The following is a 27,294-nucleotide window of genomic DNA, read 5'->3' on the forward strand; positions in this document are numbered from 1 at the left end:
GGCCGAGATAAGGTGCGTCCAAACCAGAGGAAGTAAGATGATGTGCATGTCTCGTTTTCTTTAAGATTAACTCTTCTGCTACCAGTGCAGACTAATTTATCTTTAACATCCTGTTTTCCTGGTTTGTTTGCTGCAAGCTGGCTTTGTGTAACAATATTGTGTTTTTATCAAAGATATTAAGCCAAGCAGTCTGAATATAAATTGAAAATTGATCCAGGGCCTGGAATGCCATCTTCAACTTCAGCAAGTTTTAATATCCATAAAAAAATAAAGGTGAATTCAAGTAGGATTCTGCTATTTTCAACTTTAGTCACGGTAGGAAGAGGCAAAATACCATTGCTTTTTTCCAATAAACATTTATGAATCATTTTAATTTATGTCCCTTCTGTAGTTGCAAAACTGGTTTTGCTCTGGGAGTCTGGAAGAGTGTGTTGGTTGCATGGAATTTTCTCTCTGCCATACTCAAGGCATATCAGATATAAAACTCATGGTAGAGCTCGGTGAAAGCATGTTAAAACATTTCTTGTTCTTGACCTTATGAGCATACACTAACATATGTTGTAGCTGGCTGTGGATACACAGAAATTAGAATACCCATTTTTGTGCTCTGCCACTACAACTGGTAAAAGAAGATTTTTAAGTATCACCAGTCATTCGACCCTACATTAGACTAATCTGAATAAAAGTATTTCTTCATTGTAAGAGAGTTTGTGGACAATTTTAACCAAGCTAAGGCATTCCTGCTATTTAAAAAAAAAAAAAAAAGAAAAGAAAAAAACCCCCAAAACAACAGAAAAACCAACCCTAATGTATAAATTCAATAAAATGGTTTGAACTGTGATATTTGTAATGCTGTAAGGATGGGTATGTCCCAAAATAATATGGAACATTTTAAGTAAATCTATTAGAACTGCTTTTTATGAAATATGCTTTTCTCTAAGACAGCAACCAGTAGGCTCTGATTCTGGTTAGCTCTTCCTCCTTTCAGATCCATCTCTCTGTCTGGTCCAGGTGTTTTCCGTATTGTTCTTTTCTTCTAGCGGTAAGAAAACCTGTTCCTCTTCAAGAAACTGAATTTGTTTCCATAAACACCTGAGAAAATACATTTCTTGGGCTGATTATAAGGCCAGAGCTTGAAGAGAAAATTATGTCTTTGCAAGATCCAGAAAGATGTGGACACCATTTAACAGTGTCAGCTTTAGGGAAGAAGACATCTGTCTGTGGTATCACATCTGGGTGCCTTGACCTGTGTGTGCGTGTGACTCAGGTCCAAGGCCCTGCTGTTGTTTTGTGTGAGTAAAGTTCTACATCACAAATTGCTCTCCTTACAAACAGTTTATCTATCCAAGAGAGCCCTAGGTCTCTTTATTTCTCTGTGGTTAGTCCTGTTGTTGAAACAGGATTCCTAGGAGCTCTGGAAATCACTTCTCTCCAAAATCTGTCCTATTTTTAGTGCTTAAGTTGGCCTTAACAGAGCACACGACTCAAACATTTTCTTCCCTTCTAATAAACAGTAAAGCTATTCATCATGGGCAATCCTAGATGCAGAGGTGATGGTGAAAGTAATGGTGTGTGCTTTTACATTTTATTTATGCAAATTAAAATGCATCAGTTATGTAATATTTTCTCTAGTATATATATTTTTATTGTGCTTCTCTCCTCGACTGTATTTTAACAGCAGTTTTAGTTTGTAGTTCCCTATCTGAAGTATCTGAAATATATAAATTGTTCTTTATATGAAAAAAACAATGTCCCAGATGTTAAGGTATTCAAAAAGCTGAGGAAAAGTGTTTTTCTAGCAAAATATCTATTCAGCAAGTTATTTCCCATAAGGGAAATATTAACATTGCTGTGAGTGAAGAAAGTTTGCAAGTCATTGTATTGTATGTAACATCATTAAACAACTCCAATGGGCACAGCCAACTAAATATTCAACCAAAAGGTGAGATGAAGGCCCACTCAGATGCCGGAAACACTGCAGAAATGCATGTGGGTGGACGAGGTCTTCTCCACATGCACACTAAGCCCACCATGTTTTGGATGTGTTTTCTCCAAATCTTTACTAAATCTTATAAGCAAATGCTTGTTTCTCTGCATCTTCACCCATTGCTTGAATAAGGCACAACATTCGTTCACTTTGTAGATTTTCTGTAACTTAATGTAAAGCAATTTTGATACATGAAGAAATTTTCCTAATCCTTTCATCATATCCAGAAATCATTAGTCGAGTTTCTGAAATACTTTTGTCTTGCCTCATATTCTGGATTAAGTTCTGTAATAAAAGGGCAAAGTTAAAGGCTTTCCTTAAATCCACCAACATCAATTACTAGTGATGGGTTGTGACATTTCTGCTGAGTGTAGAAACTTCCATGAAGCTTATAAGAGATGTTTTGGTTTAGATTTATACTTCAGGATGAATTGAGTAACATGGAATATACACAGCAGCTAATTCGTGAAGACAGATGATGAGGACTAGATCTTTCAGGGTTTATTTCATAAAGATGTCTTACTGACCCATCAAAAATTTGGTGGCACAAGTAGAATCTGTAATGGCTTGATCATGTTTATCTAATTTTATTTCCATGCCCATAGCCTAATTTTGTTCCAGTAGCTCTGGAAATTTTTTTTTAATAGTACTAAGAAGACGACAAAATGATATGCCTGAGGCTAAGTTATAATTGAAACATGTTGCAGTAGTATTTTGGGAAGCTCTTAATGGATCATCTGTGAAATGTTTTGTTTTGGATTATTATTGTTTGGGGTTTTTTTTCCTCCCAGTACACGTTTTCCAGCTTTGAAATTCCCACTATATTTTCACTAGGACCTTAAGCCAAAAAGCAGTAAAGGAATTTGCACGCTAAACATGAAAAACTTTTTTCCTCATGCTCATAAACAAATGGTCAGTGACCTAGCTGAAGGGAAATACAGACCTTTGATAAGGTTACGATAATTTAATAAGGTCGTTAGGCCATTCCACTTTGTTCCGTGTGCTTCCATTGAGTCAGCCTGGTCATTCTCCAGCATTTTGTGGATGCCATGTTCTTACCTTTTCTTACATACGGTTTGCAACAGGGTTCTCTGTTTACGGTTACCAGTGACCGGGCTAACGCACCGAGATAGCTCAGCACTAGTGATGAGATAACTGGGATTATCAGCCTCCCGTCAGCACAGATCACTCACACCTAAGTACAGTCCGATAAGCCGCTGCCGGCGTTAGCCATCTACCTGGAGCAGATGGCACAGAAGCCCACCTGTACAGAACAGGAGGCACCCCATGTTCTCCTTAAAAATCTAAAAAAAAAGAAATTATCAAATTGAGAGTGACGTCTAATTTAAAAAAAGATAAAAAATAGAAGTAAGAGGAGCATATCTCTGCTGCTCATTGAATCTAAGCATTTTCTTGTGAGGCTGCAGAGAGGCCTTGGCTTGGTTCTCTACTATTATTTTAAGATGCCGCCTTCAGATCCTGACAATTCCATCTCGCGTGTGTTTGATCCGAGCGAGCGCAGTGCTTTCAGCTCTGGGAGCCGGCAGAGAGCACAGGAGCCTCCTGGTGAACCTGCCGCTCTCTGCTTTTGTGCTGAAAGCGCTCCCTGCCTCGACCGCAGGTTTGTACCCAAAGCAACAGACTGCCTTGGGAACAAAATTTGATTTGTTGTTGCGAATGATGCATTTTTCAAACAGGCTGCCAACAACCTACCCAGTGCGTTTAAAGTACAAGAAATAAAGCTAGTGTTTTCCATTCGGTGCCTGATTTGGATCTCTCTTACTTGGTGAGAAGGCGGATATTGAAATTGCTTCTTGTATCAGAAGAGCAGGATCTTTTATCTGAGATCCCATATGTGAGAACATCACAAAGGACATGGCCAGCAAAGCTGCTTCTTTAAACCATGTCTTCATCTTGTACAAATAAAGGATATTAAGATTTTTCTTTTTTTTTTCACTCGTTTTCCTTATGGCTCCATCTTGTATTGCAGCCTCGAAAGGAGCTTTGTCCCGACAAAGAGCTCCATGACAGACACTGGATTTGTCCCATGCAGAATCAGGGACTTAGGACTGGCTCTTCCTAAACGTTTGCACAGCACATGGTCCTGATTAGCATCTCCAAGTTCTGCTTTCATGCAAACAAGTAATAATAGTGGTGGAAGAATTTCCACGTTTTAAGCTGTATTACAATTAAAAAAAAAAAAAAAGGAGAGAGATCAAAACTGCCAAAATTCATATCCCTGTGGCAGGGTGTGAGACTTTCTGCATTTATAAAGTTGCAGGAAGAGTCATAAAATCTGAATATGCTTTTCAAGTGATGTGTGGTTATTTTATCAGAAGATTACTTGACGTTACTGCCTGCAGTAGTAGAGGGCTGGAGTCTATGAACCGAGCCGTGCCTTTCAATGTCATAGTTTTAAACTTGTCTGGAGAGGGGAAAGTTTCTATCTTCCAGTTTCCAGTGAGGCTGCCAAAGGTATGTGCCAGGCCAGGCTTTTAAGGTGATTTATTGTGTGACCTTGAATAAACTTTAATTTCTATAATTTTCTTTATCTGTAAAACAATGATAATATGCAAATACTGTCATTTTGCAGTGCAGTGAGAAAAGTAGTTATCCTTAAATGTCAAGCATATGTCAATGGCACAAAGTAAATTAACCATATTAGAGGTTATTTACCAGACCCACACACCAGATAGATGGGGGGAAAGCACTTATATCCTGAAGTGTTATTAAACCTTCTTGGCTTTGCTTCTGCTGGTATATGGGATTATTTTGAGAAAAAGAGGGATATTATGTTGTAGCCTGCATTATCTTTTGGTGAGTCTTACTTTTTTCTCTTCTATTAACTTTGAGATTTGAAATGCAACTTACTTGAGCAATTACATGGTGTCTCATATGAAATACTGAGACTGTTGCAACCTTCTGCAAACCAGACTGTCTTGCCAAGGCAGAGCCTTTGTATGTAATATTTCCCTTCCTCCCTTTTCCAGATCAACACTTGATTGAAAATCAAAGTTGATTGTATTGCTAGTTTGAAAGTGGCCATGTTCATCTGCATTAATTCTCATGTGTTGTGTTTGGTGGTTTTTTTTTAATGTAGGTTATTTTTCTTAATGCATGTCAAAGATTTCCTAACTCTTGCTATGCGGTGACTTTAAGAATTACATTTTAAAAGAGAATGTACTGAAGAGACTGTTTATGTCCTAAAATACCCTATGTAGATTATAGCATGATATTTTTGAAAAGCATTTTTTGTATTTCAAAACAAAAACACCAGAGAAGCCTGCTTTTGGCATGAAAATAAGTGACTTTTTTTTTCTTTGGCTTTGGTTTTGGCTTTGGTTTTGCTCTTCTAACCAGATAAGTATATCTGCTTTTATCTGGTTATACATGAACACAGTTTTCTACTTTAATTCACTCAATAATGTCAGAAGTATTGTTGGAATGAATCTTCGAAGTTGTGTCTGTGCAAATTTTGTTATGCAGCCTTTCTCCTGGGAATGCCACCTCAGATGTGGTCATCTCCAGTTCTAACCTTCACCCAGTGATCCATTCTGCCGAGAAAACAGGCTACTCTTCTTACTTTCCTATTTTTGTGTGTGTATGTGTGTGTATGTTCTTCAGAAAGCGAAACTTGGGCCAGCTGGTAACAAAGTCATTACTCCAACAGAAGACAAGAACTCAAGTGTGCCATCCAACAATCTGGACAGGGTGAAGCTGACAGATTTCAACTTTCTCATGGTCCTTGGAAAGGGGAGCTTCGGGAAGGTAGGAATTCTTGATAACTATTCCACTCACATTCTTTTTTCCTTTTTTTTTTTTCTTGAGGAAGAATGAATGAATCATTCTCTAAGAAGCAAAATCCAGAGTCACAAGGATGTGCATTTTTGAGGGAGGATTTCTTAATATGGAATAGGGTGATTCCCTAAGGACTAGTAAGCTTCAGTCATGATTGGCAGTTTTCTTGGGAAAAATAAAAATAAAAAAAACCACTCAGACTGTTGGGCAGGGTGTAAGAAACAGTTGCTGACTTTTAGATCCTCACTTCTTGGCAGTTTCAAGGAAATTAAGTCTACTTTTCTGGCTTTACTACCTAGGTCACTCTGCCAGTTCTGGAAGTCACCAACATTGGTAAGGCTAAATATTGGGGAAAAAACAGGAATAGTGTATATATATATATGTATATTTGAAATCTGTTTGTCAAAAGAAAGGACTGCTATTTTTCTGTCTGCTTGAACAACCACTTATGTGATAAAGTGCCCTTTACTGAAGAAGTCCCCTGGGACTTAGCATTTTATCAGCCCTTCGGCAATGTGCCTGCGATTAACCAGCGGGTTTTGGCACAAGCATTGTCTGAAATGACTGGTACAGCTCATTTCAGTGGGTGAGTAACGATGATATTTGGGGAGTTTTGATCAAGTTAGTCTATACCAATAAAAGGGAAAACTGGATTGCCATCTATACAAATCTTGGGGCATATGAGTCACCTTCCCTCCTTGGCAGGTAGGAAGATTTTCACCCTGTTGTTCCTCTTTGTGCAGGTGATGCTGGCAGACAGGAAGGGGACAGAGGAGCTCTATGCAATCAAAATACTGAAAAAAGATGTGGTGATTCAGGATGATGATGTTGAATGTACAATGGTTGAAAAACGAGTCCTGGCATTGCAAGATAAACCACCATTCTTGACACAGCTTCACTCTTGTTTCCAAACAGTTGTACGTGAGCTCTGTCTTTCTTGCCACCCTAATGTTTTCCATACTATATGATCATGGGGTTTGTCAGTTCAATAACATTTATTATCCTCCAAACTATATATCATAGCTTCTGCACATAGAAAATCATGAAAAAGATATGCCACATGTAATTACACCTTGTATTTTAAATATAAAACCTAGGTTTAAAGATTTTTTTTCATGCCGCAATTCAAGCAGACCAGGGTGACGATTCATAAATTTAATAATGTGTGCTTTGCTTAAGCCCATATTCCCAAAGGTTCAGGATCTGAGGATAGTACTTGAAAAGTCTTAATGGCTGTTATTATTTTGTGAGGTGATTAGTCATGAATCAATGTTGATGGATTTAATTTAGTTTTCTGGCACCCCTGGCTCAGAGGAAAGCATTGGGGTTTTTTTTTCTTCCTTCCTTATAAATATGTGAAGCAGACATTTCCCCATCACATTGCAAAACATCTCCCAGAGACAGATTGCGGGATGGATCTGACGATCCAGCAGCACCATACTGCTCTGTTGGATGGCACTGCCTGGTCGACAGTTGGCATTCAGGGTGCTTTTGGGTTTCGGAGTGGGCAGGGATACACCCTGACTAGTGTCACTGGTGTGAACTGGCTCCAGATGTTCCAGGCTGGGTAGAGGACTTTATTGACAAGAAATCAAGGCTCTTCTTGTCTCACCTTGTAGCCATCTTATGCCAATGGCCTTGAACTAGTGCCCCAGGGCTGGGTTGTCACTTAATGGGGTGATGACATCCATTCTTTTTTCACTTGACTATTCCATATCTTTTTACTATATCCTCTTATGTTGTTGATGGTTTTTAATCTCAAAACAAATGAACAAACAACAGGCAGTTAGCTTGAAGTAATAACATTGTAATTTTCCACAAACAAGCCACGTCATCCGGTCACCATTTCATACCATAATTGTCTGTGGTGTTAGAGGCATTTTCAAACTCTCTTTAATGTCTACAAATCTCTGAGCAGAAAATGGCCTGAATGCAACAGATTTTCAGGCATAATTAATCACAATAAACCGTGAATCTGGGAACTATTACACTTGGTAATTCTTGCTTTCTAAAATATTTTTCCTGCCTCTACTAATAACATGAAGATTGTTGTAATAAGATAAGAGAGGTCCTAGTGAGAAATAGACTTCTGTCTCCCTCTAATTCTTTATCTTTATATAACTTCATTAGTAGCCAAAAAGCTGTGTCATCAGTAAATGAAAAACTGCTGTGTTTAATCTTATCTTTCTTTTGAGCAACTACATTTTAAATGTAAAATCTTAAAAGTACAAATGTGCAGTGTTTTCTGTCTAAGGGGAATGGTGGGGGAAAAGTTGGGGGTTTTAGTATTTACAGTATAATTTTTTGTTTCATCAAGTACAAGAGCAATGGAGCTACATAAAGATCTAGATAAATCATTAACACCTTTGCCTAATTTATTTCATGTTTTCGAAAGTGTTGAGTAGTTTGCACTTGGTGCTATGAAATATTCTGGAGGATTAATATCAGCTAGAAAAATGAGAAATTGTATATGAAGGAGAAGAAAAGGCATAAACTGTGTGACTATAGGAAAAATTGATAATTTGGGGTTAGTGCAGGCTTCTATTGCCATAGATTTTACAATAAGACAATTCATATAAAAGTCTAAATTTTATAAATCCGATCTGGTCAATTAAACATTTTCCCTATGGCTTATCTGTTGGACCCAGCTTAGGAAATCATAGTTTTTAAATGTATGTTAATGTTCTGAAATCTTAGTTACTGGATGCCTGGAGACTTTCAATCAATGCTGAAGGAAAGAGATTGAGCTACAGCATCTTAATAATGAGTCTCTTTCCCATGAGAGTATTGGATCAGAATTTTTCTACAAATACTTCAGGATAATGATTCTGTCCAAAATATCTAAAGGAAAATCAGAGGAAGCCAAAAATATGTCTTCCATCATTGGGAGGAAGGCTGTTAATGCATCTTATATGTTGTCTGCATCATGTTATAACTGCAGATAGTAAGCTTGCCATAATGTTGTCCACCAGACTTTTTAATGTTAGGTGGTCAAAATCATCCACCCTAAATCAAAGATGTTTGTAGAGTGTAAGCAGTGTATTCTCACTGAAGTCACTTGGAAGAGCTCAGTTTTAGTCCTCTGAAAACGGGGACAGAGCTACTATTTTAAGTTGTATTGTATGAAGGTCACTGGGTAGGAAAATACTATTTAAGTGCACTCAAATATGTTATGGTCATGTTTGATTTGAGACACTTGGATATGGCCTTTCAAAGTCCTCACTGTGCAAGAAAAATCTCCCTCCAAAACACCTTATTGCCATCTTCCTCTAGCTGAAATGTGTGCCTATGAGAAGTTAATTTATTGTCACTTGTAAAAGTCCCAGATACTTTTGTAAACCCTACGGTTACTTTTCTTCTTGCCTCTTTTTAATAATAAAAAAATTATATTTTTAATACCTCCCATCTTCCAAAGGAACACTTATGAAGGCGGATTAGAAATGGCCTCAAAGCAATAACTTTCAACCGTCTTTATTAATTTTTTTTACATTTATTTTTAGAGAGATTTTTCAAGGGAACTATATGTGAATAATTATGGGAGCCATTGTAGACAAATAATATATACAAGCGCATCACTAAAATTGGCAAATTTAGAGAGATCTCATCAGTCATTTACTCTTGCAGGTTTTATACTTCCATTTCCTGACCTATCAATTTTGCCAGAATGTACAACCAGTCCTAATAATTGTAAAAGCTTTATAATAAGATATTAGTGACTTTTTTTGCTGATCAATGCATATCTAATATTTTCTATAATGTATTTATGTGTGTTTTTAATACTTTATCCTAGGACCGTCTGTATTTTGTTATGGAGTATGTGAATGGTGGTGATCTCATGTATCACATTCAGCAAGTAGGAAAATTTAAGGAGCCACAAGCAGTGTGAGTGTTCTTGTTTATATATTTAAATCATATCATCTTAATTTTACACTGTAAGAGGATTAGGTTTCTTCTTCTTCCCAGGTTCAATATGAAGTCTAGGCTGGCCTTTTTTGATTGTGTTTTTTAAGGCCCAAAAGCTGAAGTTAATGTTAAAAATGTTGTTTGCACACATAGAGCAAAGGTAGCTATGCCTTTTTATTCCAAAACACAGCACGAACAAAGGCATGCAATGCCTGCTTTATAAGTGACAAGAATTTAAACAAGGCAACAGGAAATTAAAGATGTTACTTGGTATTCTGGTGTTGTTTTTAAAAGCAAATACAAAAAAAAGGCGAGTAGAACATTTCAGTCTGAATTAATGTTGAAAGGCAATACAAATAGACTCAGCATTGCAATATAAATTATAGTTTATACAAGATAATTCAATGTATAGCTTATAAGAATTTCTGTGATCCTACTTTTTTATAGAAGTTTCATTTGTGAGGAGTTAATGATTAGAATTTGTTTATATACATGATCCCTTTTAGGTAATTGTACATCTGGCATATCGGTGAGCAACTGATAATGATCTGTAGCATATTCAAATGTGAATAGATCCATCAGTACCATTTTAGTCATGCTTATAACATCTCATCATCATTTATTAGTGATTCATAACTCATTTACCCACAAAACTTTAAAATCAAGTGTGACCAACTGTTATAAGATTTCAGCTAAAATAATTTCTCGTTTTGTTTAAGTAATCAGGGCTTGTTTAAATGAGAGGCCTTCTAAATATAAGTATTTGAGATATAGAACAAAATTTCAACATCTCGCTGAATAAAAACTAGATGGTGTCAGATCATCCTTGACTCCCAGCTAATGTAACTTGCCAACACCCGTTGCAAACTATGGTGTTTTATGACAGCTTATGCCTGTGGAGCGTCTTCAGACACACGCATTCACAAACACCTCTGATCAAGCGTTTCAGAGCTGAGCTGAGCTTTCCTTTCCCTTATGCTAGCCTAAAAATTAATCTCATCTTTAAATAATCCTCTTGCATATAATTTGCACAGTTCCACAGCAACTGGCTTCAAACATCCATCAATATTATATATCTTTTAACTACATTCAGCAATTATGGTTTATATGGTAATCATTTTAATTAGCTTTATGTAATTAATCTTTTAACAGCCTGTATAAAGGAATACTATTTCTGCAAATTATTTCATGCCATATGAATTGCAATGTAAATTGAGCTGCATCCTAAATTCAGCATTGATATGTGATTAGAGATAATGACCTTTGCAGGCAGAGTTAGATCAGTGCAGTAAAATGCTGTGCTCCAGCGGCACCATTTTGGGGGAGTCTAGGGAGACATTTTCATTTTTAAAAAAAAAAATCTGCATTATTTTACCATCAAATACTCAAAATGTGTCCGTTAAAGTCACATTGAAGTAAGGTGTCTTTTATGTCATCTGCCTGTAATATATATTTTATACTTTAATATGTACACACACACTATGTATTATATACTTTATATGCTATTATACTATCATTCTTTACCATGATGCATTTCCAAAATACTTTTTCAGAAGGAAATCACGAGACAATGAGAAATCTGTTGGGTTTTTTTCATGCAGGTTCTATGCAGCTGAGATCTCAGTTGGGTTATTCTTTCTCCATAACAGAGGGATTATTTATAGGTGAGTATAATCTGATTTAAGTAAATTCTGAACTATTTTTAAATTCCCAAAAGGATCAGTTTCTTTAATATTTCAGTGCTTTTTAAAAACATTTTATAAAAAACGATCACTGTAGCGTTCTTTATGTTGTGTTGGTGCCGGTGCGCTGGAAAGCAAAGCTACTGCTTTACCTGAGCTTTTCTGACATCTGTGCTCTGCCCAACTCAAATGAAACCTCTTGAAAATGTAAAACATTATCTTGTGCCTTCCTGTGTGATGTTTAATAGTTTTACATGTTCAGAAGTCTCAGTGTGAGTGTGCTCATGGTCATATACAGCTCTCTCTTCATTAATTGTCCAGTTTGGGGGCTTATGGTCATTTTTTCTGTACGTGCAGTGAGGTGCCCAGCTCTGTCCAGACTGCAGACTGGTGTGCATGTGGACCCCGTCCCAAAAAGCTACACATAGTCCTCACTTAGGCTTCCAAGTAGATGAGTTGGCCCTACTTGATCCGAAACATTAACATTAAATTACTGTGATTCTTCATAGAGATCTGAAATTAGATAATGTGATGTTGGATTCAGAAGGACACATTAAAATTGCTGATTTTGGAATGTGCAAAGAACATATGTTAGATGGAGTAACAACCAGGACCTTCTGTGGCACTCCAGACTACATTGCACCAGAGGTAAATACTTACCGTTTCAAGAACCTTTTAGTCTCTGAAATGAAAATTGGCACTACACACATCTCACACCACCAAGTTTTGATAGCTGTAACTGGATGCTCTGTGGATGGTACCATTTATACTTCTGCAGGTACGTTGAACAACTTTGTGAATTAATACAATATTATCAATAAGACTTCACTATTTAAAAAAATATCTAGTTGATTGAAACCCTAACTTTTTATGACATCAGTGCTTCAGATTTCTACTAGCAAAAGACTAAAAAAGCTGGATCACTACCTTGTGATTTTAAATTTGTGTCCTGGAAATGTTATTTACACTAAACTTTGTCCTTCAGTTTGTGAAGTGATAGAGAGTTCATGGGCATTGTTGATGAGGTCAGCAAACATTTTATTGGGAGCAAACATAGCTTCTTTAATGTATTTCTCCATAAGTTCACACAGCTGGCAAAATACTCATATATTTAAAGGATTACTTGGCATTTTCAGGAAATCACAAACCACTCAGTGATTTTTGGGAAGGGACTCATGAGGTCTTGAAGCTTTTTGCTGACCTCTGTGTAAAACTACTGTAGTCTTTTCCAGACCGTGTCTTACAAATGGTACACAAGTGTCATGAATTACTGCTCTTGATCTCAGGAAGGCTCCGGTCATCGAAAGTCTGAACAAAGCTATAAGGTCAGGGCTTGAATGGAGTTGACATAATAAAACCATAATTTGCCCTGAGTTTTCTGTAACTTGGCCATACCTGTGCTGCATTCAAGCCACTGAAAAAATCACATTCAATCATGAACCTAAGTGCAGTGGGTCTAAAATGAAAATTTGATCATGAGAAGCACAGTTCTACTTTAAAGCATTGTGATAAATACAAGCTTAGAGTTATGATTTTTAGTCTGGATATGATTTGTATTGCAATAGTTTAGGTATAAAACATTAAAAACAAGCACATGTGGTAATTTGGAAATGATTCAAATATATGAATATTAAAATCTGGTATTTGTGCATACTGAGCTTTCAAGAGTCTTGATTTGTTTGGCTGCAAATTCAATGCAAGAGGCTGTATCCTGATCCAAGATACACAGTGTTTACTGAGTGCTGGGCAAGAGGCAGCTCTGGCTGGAACATTTCTGGCTGTAATTGAATGTTTGTTGGAATATTGGAGATTTATACATGGACAAGTAAATTAGTGTCTAAGGTGAATTTTGTCATCTCTGTGAAACTGGAATGAAAAATAGTTTGTTTTTTTCCAGTTGCTAATTCATGCTTTTCAGAGTGAAATATTGTGTATTATAAAACCTTGTTTTTTCACAAATTGCTGTTGCTTGCAGCAGGATATCAGAACAACCAGAGCAGTATTTCATTTTCTCCTGTCAAAACATAAATGAAGCCAGTATTACAAATTAAGAAGTGTCCTTTCTGTGGCAATGGCCTTGTGCCAGTTAATACCAAAGACCATGTTGTCAGTGCCAAAATGCTCAATATGGGTCATTCCAAAGTGATTTATTTTACTTTATTTGGAAATTTCATATAAAGAAATAAACCTCTTACTAAAACATTCAGTAACTGGGAGGAAAGTAGTCTTTCTATTATCTTACAAACAGATACTTCTTTTTCTTAAGTTGGCTGATTTTCTTTCATTTCTGAAGACTTCATGTGACTGACAAATTGCTAACTAGGTCTGTGGTAAACTTCAAAGTAAGGTTCATGTTTTGCTTACAGGAGCATTCCAGCATGTTGCCATGGGCTAAAATGTATAAATTTATAATAGATTATAATGAGGATGCATTTGCACAGTACCATTCCCGGCTGGGTGGAGATAAGTGAGCTAAATCTAAATAAACTGTTGAAGGTATCTAGAGTAGAGTAGTCCTGTGAGTTTGTTGCACTCAAACATAGAGAATTAGCTCTTTTCATCACTATTTGGGAAATAATGTTGTGACTATAGTGGGGTCTGAAGGAGCCCATGCTACCTCTACATGAACTACCCACAGACATAGTTCGGAGATAACACGGCTCGAAGGACCATACAGGGACATCTCAGCTGGCTTCAGCTGCGCAATCTCCAGACAGAAAAGCAGGGGAATAGGGTGCTGCATTCAGCAAAGTGCACTTGCACACTTTGGCGTACTGTAAAATAAAGCTTTCTTTTTTTAAGGATTAGGAAAGTTAGCATTTGTTATTACTTAGGTGTATAACATGCTGGAATTAATATTCATTTTCTTATCCTATGCAATTTGAGAAATGTGCAGAGGTTAAACTGGTAGATCCAGGTCTGACCACTTCTGTCAGGCAGAAAGTGGTTATCTAGTAAAGAATATTTATTGATGTGCTAAACTTAAATATTTATGGTCAGAGTGGTAAAATAGCTGTGAAATCAATGAATACTTTGTATTTCCTTGACCAGTCAAGAGAGACAGAAGGAGATGGATGTCAAGAGGATTAGCAGGAAGGGATTCTGCCAGCACAGCCCGCTGCCTGTGGTGCAGCACTGAACCCCACCATCAGCAACCCTGCAGCAGCTAGAGCACTGATTTTGAATCTCAGAAGAATTTAAATTAGAAACTCCATTTCCCTTCTCCTCTATCTAATAGCCTCAAAACCTGAAGTTCTAACCTTGCATTTGCCGGGATTATGGGAGGCTAATAGGTATTACAAAGGTTTGGAAAGTGTATATTTGACTGTTTCTTGTGCTAGTAATATTTATTTCTTTTAATAACTGAGTTTTAACTTTTCCAGTAGACATAAGATATGTTTACAAAAGACTTTCTCTGTTGCCTCTGGGATATAATCTTTTCATCCCAACTGGCTACCAGCTGCAAGCTGCAATGATCTAAACATTCCTACAAATTGCTGGTATTAATCTCTGTGTCCTGCTCTTAACTGCGCCTTCCTTGGAGGCAAAAAGAAAAAAAAAAAGAAAAAAGCAATCAACATTTCTCTGCCAATTTGGCTTGATGAGAGAAATTTCTCGTGTGCTCTTCCTGAGCTCCCAAATCCACAGAACCTGAAAAGGCAGAGCTCTGAAAATACAGTGGTAGATAGGTAAAATGGGATATTTGAAATGCAAAAGGAAATGGGAAAAGCAGTCATTTAAATTAATGATGGAGAAGGAGGGGAAGGGAAGGGTCCTATCAACTTTCTGTTCCTCCCTGGCCAGTAGAAAGCAGAGATCACAGCTGGAGGAGGGTACAGGTCTTCATTTCTAGGCACATGAACTCCCTCACTGCTCTGCACACTGCAGTGAGACAGGAGGTCATGTTAATATACCCCTATTTGTTCTAAAAGATACCAAGATTTGTACGTGCAGATAGGCTTATTTTGGCAGCTGCTGCAAGGCAGCCAGTGATGGCTTTGAGTGTAGCAGCTGGTAGGTAATACATGATGATTTCTGGATGAGGAGGAGGGAACTACTGAAAATACAACATTTAGAACTTGCTGACTTTGTACCAATGCGTGTTTGACTGTATATTGAAAACTCATCTGCTTCCTCCCACATGTAATTCCTTCCTTGAAGTGAGCGTTCTTTCCTCTCGTTTACATCTTCCAATTAATGCTTTGCATAACTCCCAATATTATGAATATAACCACCGGTTTCCGTGCAAGACACGCAGGTTGGTGAATGAACATTGCAGATTGCTTTTCTGTGTTTCACACGTATCATATCCTTACCAGGATTAAGCTGGTGATTCAAACTGGGTGTATTTAATTAGGATTAAAGGAAAAAAACTTCCGGTGTACAGCAGCAGACATTGACAGTACCTTTTCCTACATTGCAATAGGTTCAATGAAAAAAGTGTTCTCGTTGCATTTACGGTGAGACTTTTCTGCAGTGGGACCTTCTCAGTCCCAGTGGAACTTGATGTCTGTATTTATTTCCCAAATCCCACTCTTTGATCAAGCGACTGGTTCAGGGAAGGGAGGTGTGTGCCAGCTCAGCGAGAGCACTCGTCTGTTTGTCAGATGCTTCTGCTGATGTTGACATGTGGCATCAAATAGGACAAACATTTTTGTGACTCTGACCATATGTTAGGTTAAATGTGGGAGCTTTTTTCATGTTAATTCTGTCTCGATGATTCTGCTTGATATTCTCTCATAAAGGCAGATTTAATTGGGGCAGATTACATTTGCTGATGAGAATGCTATTTAGAGAACAACCCAATCTTGACTCACCTCTTGCTGGATAAACAAATAGCGTCATTAAGTCCATGCTTCTTTTCATGCTTTCATTTTATGACATTGCATTGCCTTACTTAAAAGATTTCCTCTCCTCAATAATCCCATCAAACTCTTTCACAATAGGAATAGAAGTACACTGTGGCCTCCTGCACAGACCTGACTGCCAGGTTGAGAACCATGGCAGTGTAGCAGTATTTGCTTTCTCACTGCTATGGATCCATCTTTTTCTCATTTGCTAATTGAAATAAATTGAAATTTGGTACCTACCAAAACCACTTACCTGAAGCACACTTATTGTACAAAATGTTCTGCCCTTATAAATTAGTGACCTTCTGAAAAATATCCCTCTTTTTTTGCATAAAATACTCTTTTCCATAAGGCAAGGAGAGATTGTCAGAGAAGGGTTGAGGATGAAATGTTTTATCAATTTCTGTGTGTAAAGACCAGTATTTTTTCTGGATAAAATTTTGAAAGTATTTGGTCTTTCAAGAAGCAACATTGCTTCCAGTGGACCTCTGGAAACTTACTGGTGATAGAAATTAAAGGGAGAGTAACCAAGTATGTCAACCACTATAATATGAAATGAATGTCCCAAATATATATTTTAAAGCCCATATTACTGCTAAAAGACAACTAATAAAGATTGCCTTTACATAGGGCCTTCCACCTGAGAATCTTGTTATTACCTCTGGTTGTGTAATATATTTCAAAGTGCAATTGATTTTGAAATCCTTTGCTTAGAAACATTGCAGTAATTTTTAATTCATGTGCTGCTGGTATCCCACGGAAGAACATATATTCTCACAGAGACTATAATTTTATTTAGTAGCCAGGCAGTCCAGCTTTATTGAACTGGTGACTCACTATTTTCCTGAGAAACTACAGAACTTGCCAGTTCGACTTCTCTTTCAGACAACGAAAAAATCTAGGATATATGATGTGTACTTGTCTTAGCGATTTGTTTCACACAGAGTAAAAAAGCATGCAAACAGGAAAATAAAGGCAGGCCCATCTGGAGTAATGATTGCCTCGGTTCTCTGCTTATTCTAGTTGCAGCGGTGGCATTGGGGTTGGAGGCTTGGATACTGCCTTCCCTGATGTGGATGGGCAGTGGCTGGGACGTCCTGCATCCCTTCACGACTCATAATATCCCTGCACAGTTGTTTAGAAAGAGATCTGAGAGAAGTCTACACCTTAAAACTCTATAGCATGCCCAAATGCATCCCTTAAATAAATTAACACTGATTTCTGAAGAGGCCTCAATTAAAGAAAATGACGCACAAGGGGACCTGCGTGCTGTTGGCACTTTCAGCCTTTCGTTGTGTCAGAACTCAATTTGTGCTTCTATGTGAGTCAGATGTGAACCCAGAGGATGCAAAATACTTGACATTTCCATTAGGCTGAACAGCAGAAACCCCTTTCTTTTTGGTGTAGCTGGTATCTAGCTTCATACTAAGAGTATCTTATTCGTGCAACTTGGGAAAATGTAACTGAGCTTTTCAGGGGTTTGCTCTTGTCTTAAATTTTGATTCCTTTTACAGCAGAACAAAAATATAAATATTGAAAAGAAAAGAAAGGCTTAATTATTGATAATCTGTAAGTTAAGTGAGTGTCATGATTTCAAGCTGTGACACAAATGGATGAATAACATTTTTGCCTTGCCTCCAACATTGTGCTGCTGTACTTCCTCCTTTGCCTTCAAATGCACATCCCAAGGTCTCCAAAGAGCCACATTTCCCAAGATATTGGAGTACCAAAAGTCGTGGGTGGGTTTAGACTAACATTTGCAAAACAGTCCAACTCCCACTGAAACGAATGAGTAGCTAGAGTGAGGATTACAGGATTGGCTTTCTGGGCTTTTTCAAGGAAATATGTTCATCTCTGCATGTCGCTATTTATCTAATACGTCACAAGTGTGTTAGTTAACAGAGGGTTTTTTTCTTTGGGTTTTCTGTGATTATACAGATTATTGCTTACCAGCCCTATGGGAAGTCTGTGGATTGGTGGGCGTACGGAGTGCTGCTCTATGAGATGTTAGCTGGCCAGGTAAGAGTTACGCTCCTGTGCTCACTGTGACCTCCTCCTGCCTCTCCAAAGCTGCTCTGTTTCAAGGCTCCCTGAAGGGTTAGACCATTAGAGGACAAGACTGGGGCTTTTCATGCTGATATTATCTCCTTGTACTCTTGACTGACTCAACTGAGAATGTATTTAGGCTTTAAGCTCTTTATATTGGACCCACATAATCAAGCACTGCCTTTGAATACAGCTTCTTTGTACTGTAATAATGTTATAAATAGCCGTCTTCAAAATTGAATGGGAGACACTTGAGCAGGAAAATGCATGCCAAATGGAAGAAATATCATGTAGTAGTTTGAAACCACAGGGAAACATAATAAGAGTGTGTATATGCTCCGCATTGCAGTTAAGTCACAAGAATACAGTTTTTGTATTGTATGTCCTAGGGGTAAAGTATGGGTCTCGCCACTTGAAATACTCTCAGTTACAGACCCCTTATTCTGCACAGTTAATGAAACACTGCTCTCTGAGTCACTCAAGTAAAAAAGCAACACTGTACTGCAGTAAATGGCAGATAACTACCAACTTTAAGGAATTCTATTAGTCTTGAGTTGGAAAAAATTTCTGCAATTGGCTTTCAATGAGTATTAGCTAAAGGTATACATTTCCTAAGCTTAAAACATACATTTTTAACAAATGCCTTTAATAGTTTCTCTACTAAATTCCAGTTGACATTTTAAAAGTTTTTGAAGTGTAGCAATTGCAGTTGTTAACATTTACAGTCTGCATTGCAAATATTGGGCATCTGAATGCTTTTGAGAAAATGAGATTTACCATTAGCTGAGTCTTACACAGTGCCCGTATCCTGGGGACTCACCCACGGGCACTTTCCTCATCACCTATATTTAAAAATAAAATGCAGCCTTTTCTTGTCATAGTCTCCCCATCACAGAAACAGAGTCTACAGCCATGTGTCTTATAAAACAAACTGGAGTTTAACTGGAATTGAGTGTTGTGGTTTAACCCCAGCTGGTAAGTTAGCACCATGCAGCCGCTCACTCACTACCCTCCACCCAGTGGGATGGGGGAGAGAATTGGAAAAAAAAGAGTAAAACTTGTGGGTTGAGGTAAGAACAGTTTAATAGGACAGAAAGGAAGAAAATAATAATGATAATAACATGACAATAATAATAATAAAAGAATGAGAATATACAAAACAAATGATGTACAATGCAATTGCTCACCACTCACTGACCAATACCCTGTTAGTTCCCGAGTAGCGATTCCCACCCCCCCGGCCAACTCCCCCCAGTTTATATACTGGGCACGACGTCCCATGGTATGGAATATCACTTTGGCCAGTTGGGGTCAGCTCTCCTGGCTGTGTCCCCTCCCAACTCCTGGTGCCCCTTCAGCCTTCTTGCTGGCTGGGCATGAGAAGCTGAAAAATCCTTGATTTAGTCTAAACACTACTTAGCCACAACTGAAAACATCAGCGTGTTATCAACGTTCTTCTCATACTGAACCCAAAACATAACACTATACCAGCTACTAGGAAGAAAATTACCTCTAACCCAGCTGAAACCAGGACAGTGAGGAATGCATATACCTTAGCACGAGGTAGTTGAAAGTTACAGTCTTCAAACTTCACCCTTTAAAGTATTTTGGCTGTCTGGTGCACAGTAGCCTTAAAAACTGATTAAAGATGATCACGAAGATAATCCTGCACACATTTCGTTAACCTGGCTGCCATGCTGAGAGCAGAAATGAACTTTTCCCCTCCATTTCCACCTGAGACTGATTAACACTAAACTTCTGGGTCTGAAGAAACCCAAGCTGCAGATGACTGAGAGTTTGTTGTGTATTCCTGGGCAAGGACCACTGCTGTACACTGACCTCTCCGGGCATCTATAATTGACTGGAGGCAGGTTGCTGAGCTGGCTGCATCTTTGCCCTGACCCAGTGTGGCCATAGTATTGTCATGTCATTTCATTAAAAAGTGGAGAATTTTAAAAAAAAACAACCAAACCAATAAGTAACTTAACTGTGATTTATTTTCAACAGCCTCCATTTGATGGAGAAGATGAAGATGAACTTTTCCAGTCCATAATGGAGCATAACGTTTCCTATCCAAAATCACTATCCAAAGAAGCTGTCTCCATCTGCAAGGGGGTGAGATAGATGCTTCTTTATCATTAAGTTCCTTTTTGGCAATCCTTGTGAATAACTAAATTTGTCTGGTTTTGATATGGCACCGTCGTATTTTTAAGTGCAGCTTCTGTCAGGCAGTGCTAAGCTATATTGTCATGAAGTGCTCATCGCTTGGTGTCACTGATAAGTATTCAGCTCTTCCCGCAGTGCCTGCTTGTTTTATGGTAAGAACAAATGTCAGAATCAGTAGCTGCCAAACCCAAAGCAGAATTTATAAACAGGACGATGGTGTGAAATGTCTCCACCCACCTTGCCTCTCAACCCTTGGCAGCACAACCCCAATTTTGCAGGGTGAGGAGATTTCTCAGCTTGGATGGATACCTGATACTCCAGCGAGTCCTCAGCCCAGCATGCCTGATGACAGCAGCAGAGCAAAATTGTTAATAAGAATCATTTTTAAATGTAGGTAAAGATGAGCATATGTGAAAATCTTTAGTGTAAGTGCAAGGGAACCGTGAAGAAATCCTGACCCAGTAGTAACCTGTGTGGCCTAAAATTTGTCTTAGAATCTAAGTTACTTTAAATTGGGGGGTTTTTTTGAGGAAAAGAATAGATTTGACTTCAGGGGATTAGCTCAGGAAAAAAAGAATTCATTTGGGTTTCCTTTGCCTCCACGTGATTCCCTAGAGTACTCAGTCTGCAGCTTTTCCAAACCACTATCTATAAGTCATTATTTGATGTCTTTCTTACACTGATAAAATATCACTGCACTTAGTGTCAGTTAATTTGGTATTTACTTTCTTCCTTTCCTTTGCAACCATTTATGAAGTATTGTACATGAGCTGGATATTAATCCCTTAAGGAAAAATCATCAAGGAAAAGAAAAGCTGTTTAGAACCACAAGGTAAAAGGAAAGACCACTTTAATTTTGGAGCCTATCCCGGTGTAGACATGCTGGCCAACAAAAACTAAACATGATATATTTTTGTAAAGTACATGCAGATTGATGCCTTGTCGTGAAAATCATATATTCAAACAGCACAGTTTGAACTTGATTAAATTACCCTGTTTTCAGGCGTCCTGCTTGCTGCTCTTCTGCTAGATGCTTATGCAAAGGGAGGTCGGAAAGCTAAAATTGCATTGCACCACAAGGTTTAAGGTCAAGTCTCTGTGATACCAACATGTTCATCGTTTGTATTAAACTAACAAATTAATCCCAAATTTCAGTAAGCATTATGCCTGAGCTAAGAAGTCAATGTGAGAAAGCTTCTGAACCTTGTAGTCAGCAGTAGCTCAGCAGTCCTGGGTCTGTGCACCATCGGGCAAGACGAACGTGCCCGCTGTGCTCTTGAAATTGAATTGTGTGCTTGACATCTATGCCACTGATTCAGAGTTTGTTGGGTTTGGTAAATGCAGTAACTTCGGAAAGAATTAACACTACTAGAATCATTATTCACATTTTCTTATATCACCTACTGTTAAAGCAAGGGGTTTAGAAAAGGTAACAAAAATGGGAAAGTTGTTGTTAAGCTTGAAGAAGGATGTGATTCCCAGCCCAGTGCACAGCCGACTTCCCAAAGTGTGCTTAGAGTCACTTTTATTTTAGGTTCAAAATTGGAATCTGATCAACTCAACATTTGGAAGGAGACTAAAGTGGTACAGCTGAGGTTTTAAAAAGATGTGTTGAGGTATCAATCCCAGCAGTACATTAATCATATATAATTTGTAAAAGAGCTTTAAAAAGTCCCCACAATACTGGAACTGAGAGTTGAAGGTTACATTGCTCAATTCCTAATGTACATATCAATTGAAAAGATTTTGAGGAGCTTGTTAATTAAGGAGCACGTTAGTGTTTCCCAGCATGCAATGGTGGTGGTTTTGGGTTTTTTTCCCCCAAGTCTGCTTAATCTATGCAACTGGGTATAGTATTGACCAAGATGTCATTAAGGATGCAAGGGAGGAAACTCAGATTAGATATTGTCAGCTGGGTGCCAAGAAATTGTAGGCTCTGTAATGAGATGTCTTGAACAAGCCCAGAAAAATGAAATGGGGGGGATGTACTTTGTACAGCTTTAGTATATTGGAATTTATTAAGTTTAATTGATTGTTGAGGTAGGGCAGAAGCTATTCTGGAGATTTATAAGGCTGAACTGAAAGACTAAAGGTGCAATTCAGGAGCGAGTTGTGAACTAATATGATGGCAAGTTGCCCTGAGCACCGCCTGCTCACCCACACCTCCAGCGGCAACATCTGCCAAATGGGAAAACGTTCTCAAGTGCAACCCTTAATTTTGCTGCTGATGTGCTGTCTCCAGTGATCAAACAAGAAAACTAATCTTCAAAAAATGAATTTTAGCTTTTCAAAACAATTTTATTAGCAACTTGCCTCTTCAGGGGAGGAGCAAGAGCATCGCACTCTGGGGAAAGTCTGTCTCACTTTCATTCCAGTGTTAAATTTAATCATTTGGTGTTTTCTTCCTAATAGCTAATGACTAAACATCCCGCAAAGCGCCTTGGCTGTGGCCTTGAAGGTGAAAGAGACATCAGGGAACATGCTTTTTTCAGGAGAATTGACTGGGAAAAACTGGAAAACCGAGAGATTCAGCCACCTTTCAAACCTAAAGTGGTGAGTGAGATGCCAAGTACTTCCCTCGCTAAATGTGTCTGCCGTCATGCTTTCCTGCGGGGTGAGATTAATGCTGGCTTGATGGCGCTGCAAATCTGGGACACTTGTAAAATAAGACAATTTGATTATAGCAGACCAGTCTGTAAATCTGCTAATGGTTTGGCACCCTGTAGAGTAACCCAGTGTACTTTGTCCCTTGCAAAAAAGTCTCTCAGTGGTTTGAGTCTCGACTTCAACAGTCATGCACTGCAGGAGAATTTGAAAACAGGGAAAACTGACATATTGACATCAGCCACTGGAGACATGTAATAAATGCAGTTCCTGACTGTCTCCTCTGAACAGCATCTAAAGTCAGTGATCAAAGGTATCTGAATTACTGAGCTGAATTTCCTCCATGGTGGGCTACACAGCACAAGGCATTCGTATTCCCCATCCTCAAGTGACAGAACCTGCATCTGCCGAGTTTGCAAGAATAATCCCTGATTTATTTTTTATTTTTATTACTGGTTTACACACATGTATCTGTAGGAATATTTTAGAAATCCAAACAAGTGAAAGATGTCATTACCATGAGAACTGTTTGCATAATAGAATTTGAAGAGCTGTATTTGTTGATACAGAATTTCTTACAGCGTGTACTGTGCTTTATTGACAGGCAAAGAAAAGTATTTGCACACAAGAACACAAGCTTTCAGGAACAGCTGTAAATCGTTATGTCCTAACATTCAATCTTTCTTCTCTAGCACTTTTTTTATTTCAACTGAGATGTATAGTTGGCTGTAGCACTGCAAGTAGAGGATCACTGATTGGTGTGTACGCTTGATTTATGTACCAGGACAGACATGCTAGTGTGGTATCACAAACTAATGAACAGAGGGAGGCCACTACCCGGTGGCAGAATATATTCCTCTTTTTTTGCATACAAATGATTTTTTCACATCACCAGGAGGAGAGTTGCATGCTGAGGAGAGTGTTTTGGGCTAGGGGAAATACCTTTTTCATATGGTGTGGATTTTGCATGCAGGGAAGGGTGTAAGTAAGTAAAGAACACGCGTGGTGCTGCCAACTATGCCCGGCTGGTCCCCAAGCTGTCTGTCCGAAGGGGAGCTGCACCTCCTTATAGCATATTTTATGGAAGATTTTTGTCGCATGCTTCCTGAGTCAAATTTAAAGCTGATCATAAAAAAAATCTACCTTCATGTCTGTAAGTTTTATTAGCTCAGCAACTGAGTGCTTAGACTCTCCTTGAAGTTAAAAGTAACACCAGCATGAAGGTACTAAAAGGTTGAAGTGTGGTCTGGTTCCATCATAGCACGTTTTGTGGCAGATCCTGGCTCCTGTTTAGAGCAGCTGTGCTTTATCTCTGTGGTTATCATGACCTGTTTTCATTATACAGACTGCTATTAAAATACACCAAGGCATATTCACATGGAGCCTAACTTTCCCAGACGAAAATAATTTAAAATCCAAGTCTGATATTTACATACCTTATGTATAACTCATTTATTGTGATTGCTGATTCTATTTATATTGATTCTACAAAGCAAAAAAGACATGACCCTTAATCTGTTTGAAGATACGGATGTATTTATAGGCTTTGTTGGGTGTGGGGGCTTTTTCAAAAAACCTTTGTAGGTACATCTTCTCTAGGAAGCGTGTTGCTGCAGGAATAATCCTGCTGCTTTTGCACACAGGCATGGTTCTCACTCGAACACGGAGCTGCAGATTTTAGGTCAGCAGTTGGTTGGTTTAAATAATGTGTTCCCTTCCAGACTGACATTTCACAGGTTATGGGCATAGACTGATTATTTGGCAAGAAGGACATTTTACTTGTATTTGTAAGGTTAGGAGTTCGAGTCCTAGATTCTCAGTTCTGCTTTAATACTGCATTAACACTCACAATAGCAATGCTACTCTTTAATGTGAAGACAAATACGTAATTGAAGATGCAAATTTATTGATAAATTATTATATTCACACTCAAATTTCACATGAGTTATTTCTTACCCTCTACTAGTATAAGCAATAGTGAGAGTCCTAATGGAGTCAGGGACTTCGGTTTCAATACACAGCTTGTTTGAATACCTTCCACTTGCTGAAAGAAAGAAGAAGGAAAAAAGAAAAATAAAAGAAGAAAGCATAATTTTGTGGAAGGATGATGCATATCTATAGAACATCTTTTTAGCAAAAGTCTTCCCTGTATAAATAGCCCTTTTGTTGCTGCTCTGAGTTGAGTACTGCCTCTAAATAAATTTGACTGTTAATTTGGGGATACACCAACTTTCATTCCAATGATGCAGAGTTTTCCCCTTGTCAAAGTTCAGCTGTGTCCATTCTTGTTCTCCAGAGATTCTGTACCAAAATGCATTGGCTTCAGTGGGCACCAGGGTATTCGGTGAGTGCAGAACCCCGGGTGAAAAAAGCAGACTACCATTAGCCTTTAACCCGTTGAAGTGTTCCTCTGCTTGTGTTCTTCCAAGACTGAACAAGTGTCCTTCTGTGAGCATTGCGGTCCAGTACCTGAGCATGCGTTTTTCATCCGAAATATAAACCAAGTTGTGCCCGAGGCAGCAAAAGTTCTTTGCAGCTCGGATCGGATGGCGTGTCCCAGTCCAGGACGTGCCGGGTGCTTTGCAAGAAGATTGGAAACTGTGACTGAGCTCTTTTCAGCATAGCTGAACACCTCACCCTCAAATTCCCTTAATGGGCCCCTCTTCAGCTGGTTTCTACTATAAATGTACAGCTTTATTCATGTTGCATTAGTTCAGAAAAATCAATGTTTAATATTGGTCTATTGTATGAGCCATATTCTACCCTTTCCAAGTTATCCTCTGAATCTGAAGATAATAGCGTAATGTTATCCTGTAAATCCATAGGTAGATATATTGTAGGGATGGATAGAGAGGAGATGGTCAGGGACAACGGGAAGAAACATTCAGCACCTTTATCGTACAACCACGCTTTGTTCAAAGATCTCTTACAGCAGATAGTTTTGAGATAAGCAGATTTACCAGTTTCCTTTAGACCTCTCCACAATATTCAACGCCTAGTTTTCCTCAAATATGCATATTTTCTTGCACCCAAGCTAATTTTGTTCTGGTCCCACCTTTATCCTTTTTAACTTGCCTCTAATCATACTTCCCTGCCTTTCAAGTGTTTTCTGCATTACTTAAAACTATCCTTTCCGCAAACCTGATTTCTTTTGTTTTCTGTTCTGACTGAGTTGTGTTCAGCATGTAGCTATATATAACCCTTCTTCTCAGCTGGGCTTCACAAGATGACATGTCTCTTCTCGTAGACAAAAAAAGGAGGAAACCTGTGGTAGCACGTTTTGTAATGAGGACTTGTTCCCAGGATGCAGCCCCTGCCCCAGCTCCCTCCTGCAGTCCCCAGGACTGGAGCTTTGTTGTCGTTTATGAATTTACGAGAGTTTATAGGCTGTACAATGAAGAGTCAAGGGATATAAATGAATTACATTAAGCTTTCTGCAGATCATGAAGGAAACAGACTAATATGAAAATTTAATTTTGCATCATAAAGGTTTTAAAAAGAATGAAATGACTTGACAGATAAAGTATCTCTTGCCAATACATGTCCGTAAAAATATTTTCCTTTTCCTTTTTTATCCCAGTAATTCTGAATATTTAAGCCTCTTTACGTTGTCATCTCATGCTGATGGATGGAAACTTTTCTGACTCTGTTTTTCATCAAAATTCATCTATTAAAACTTCTCTGTTTGCCTAGGATTTTTTTGTTAAAAATATCTGAAAAGAAAATTTTTTCTTAACTACTCATAAGAAATGAGGGGAAGTCTTGCATGTGTCCTGAAAAATCTGCAAAAAGCTGGAGCTGCCAATGTATTGCTGATTTTTTTCAGCCTTTTTTCTGTTTTTCTTTCTTTCTTGCAGTGTGGCAAAGGTGCCGAAAACTTCGATAAGTTCTTTACACGAGGACAGCCGGTGTTAACACCTCCGGATCAGCTGGTCATTGCTAACATAGACCAAACAGATTTTGAAGGGTTCTCTTACGTCAACCCCCAGTTCGTACACCCCCTTTTGCAAAATGTAGCATGAAACAGCAAAACAGGAACAAATCCCGCAGTGGGGAACGGTCCTTAACCCTACAATTTTTAGGCTTTTGCCTTGTTGATTCCATTTGGGCCTGGAAATTGTAGGGTTAGAAAGTGTAAGATGGGGGAAGGGCCACTTATTCAGGATTTTGGCTTTGCAACAGCGATGTTGTCTTAATGGGAGATAAATTAGTGTACGGTGCCCACTTATTCTTCTAGAAGTCACCACTGACTCGTCTA

General features: G+C 38.3%; 1 protein-coding gene across 1 annotated transcript in view; it reads left to right on the top strand.

Annotated features, from left to right (window-relative positions):
* PRKCA (protein kinase C, alpha) overlaps positions 1-27,058 on the top strand; it is a 155,430-nt gene extending 128,372 nt beyond the window's left edge. The window contains exons 9-17 of the mRNA XM_010578599.1: positions 5,612-5,755; positions 6,529-6,702; positions 9,576-9,667; positions 11,290-11,352; positions 11,880-12,018; positions 18,159-18,239; positions 20,274-20,381; positions 22,845-22,985; positions 26,894-27,058. Coding sequence (XP_010576901.1) covers positions 5,612-5,755; positions 6,529-6,702; positions 9,576-9,667; positions 11,290-11,352; positions 11,880-12,018; positions 18,159-18,239; positions 20,274-20,381; positions 22,845-22,985; positions 26,894-27,058 — 1,107 coding nt within the window. The remainder of the gene's footprint in view (positions 1-5,611; positions 5,756-6,528; positions 6,703-9,575; positions 9,668-11,289; positions 11,353-11,879; positions 12,019-18,158; positions 18,240-20,273; positions 20,382-22,844; positions 22,986-26,893) is intronic.
* The last annotated feature ends 236 nt before the right edge of the window (positions 27,059-27,294 follow it).

The sequence above is a fragment of the Haliaeetus leucocephalus genome, unplaced genomic scaffold, assembly GCF_000737465.1.
Source record: "Haliaeetus leucocephalus isolate CR32 unplaced genomic scaffold, Haliaeetus_leucocephalus-4.0 Scaffold646, whole genome shotgun sequence".
NCBI lineage: Eukaryota > Metazoa > Chordata > Aves > Accipitriformes > Accipitridae > Haliaeetus > Haliaeetus leucocephalus.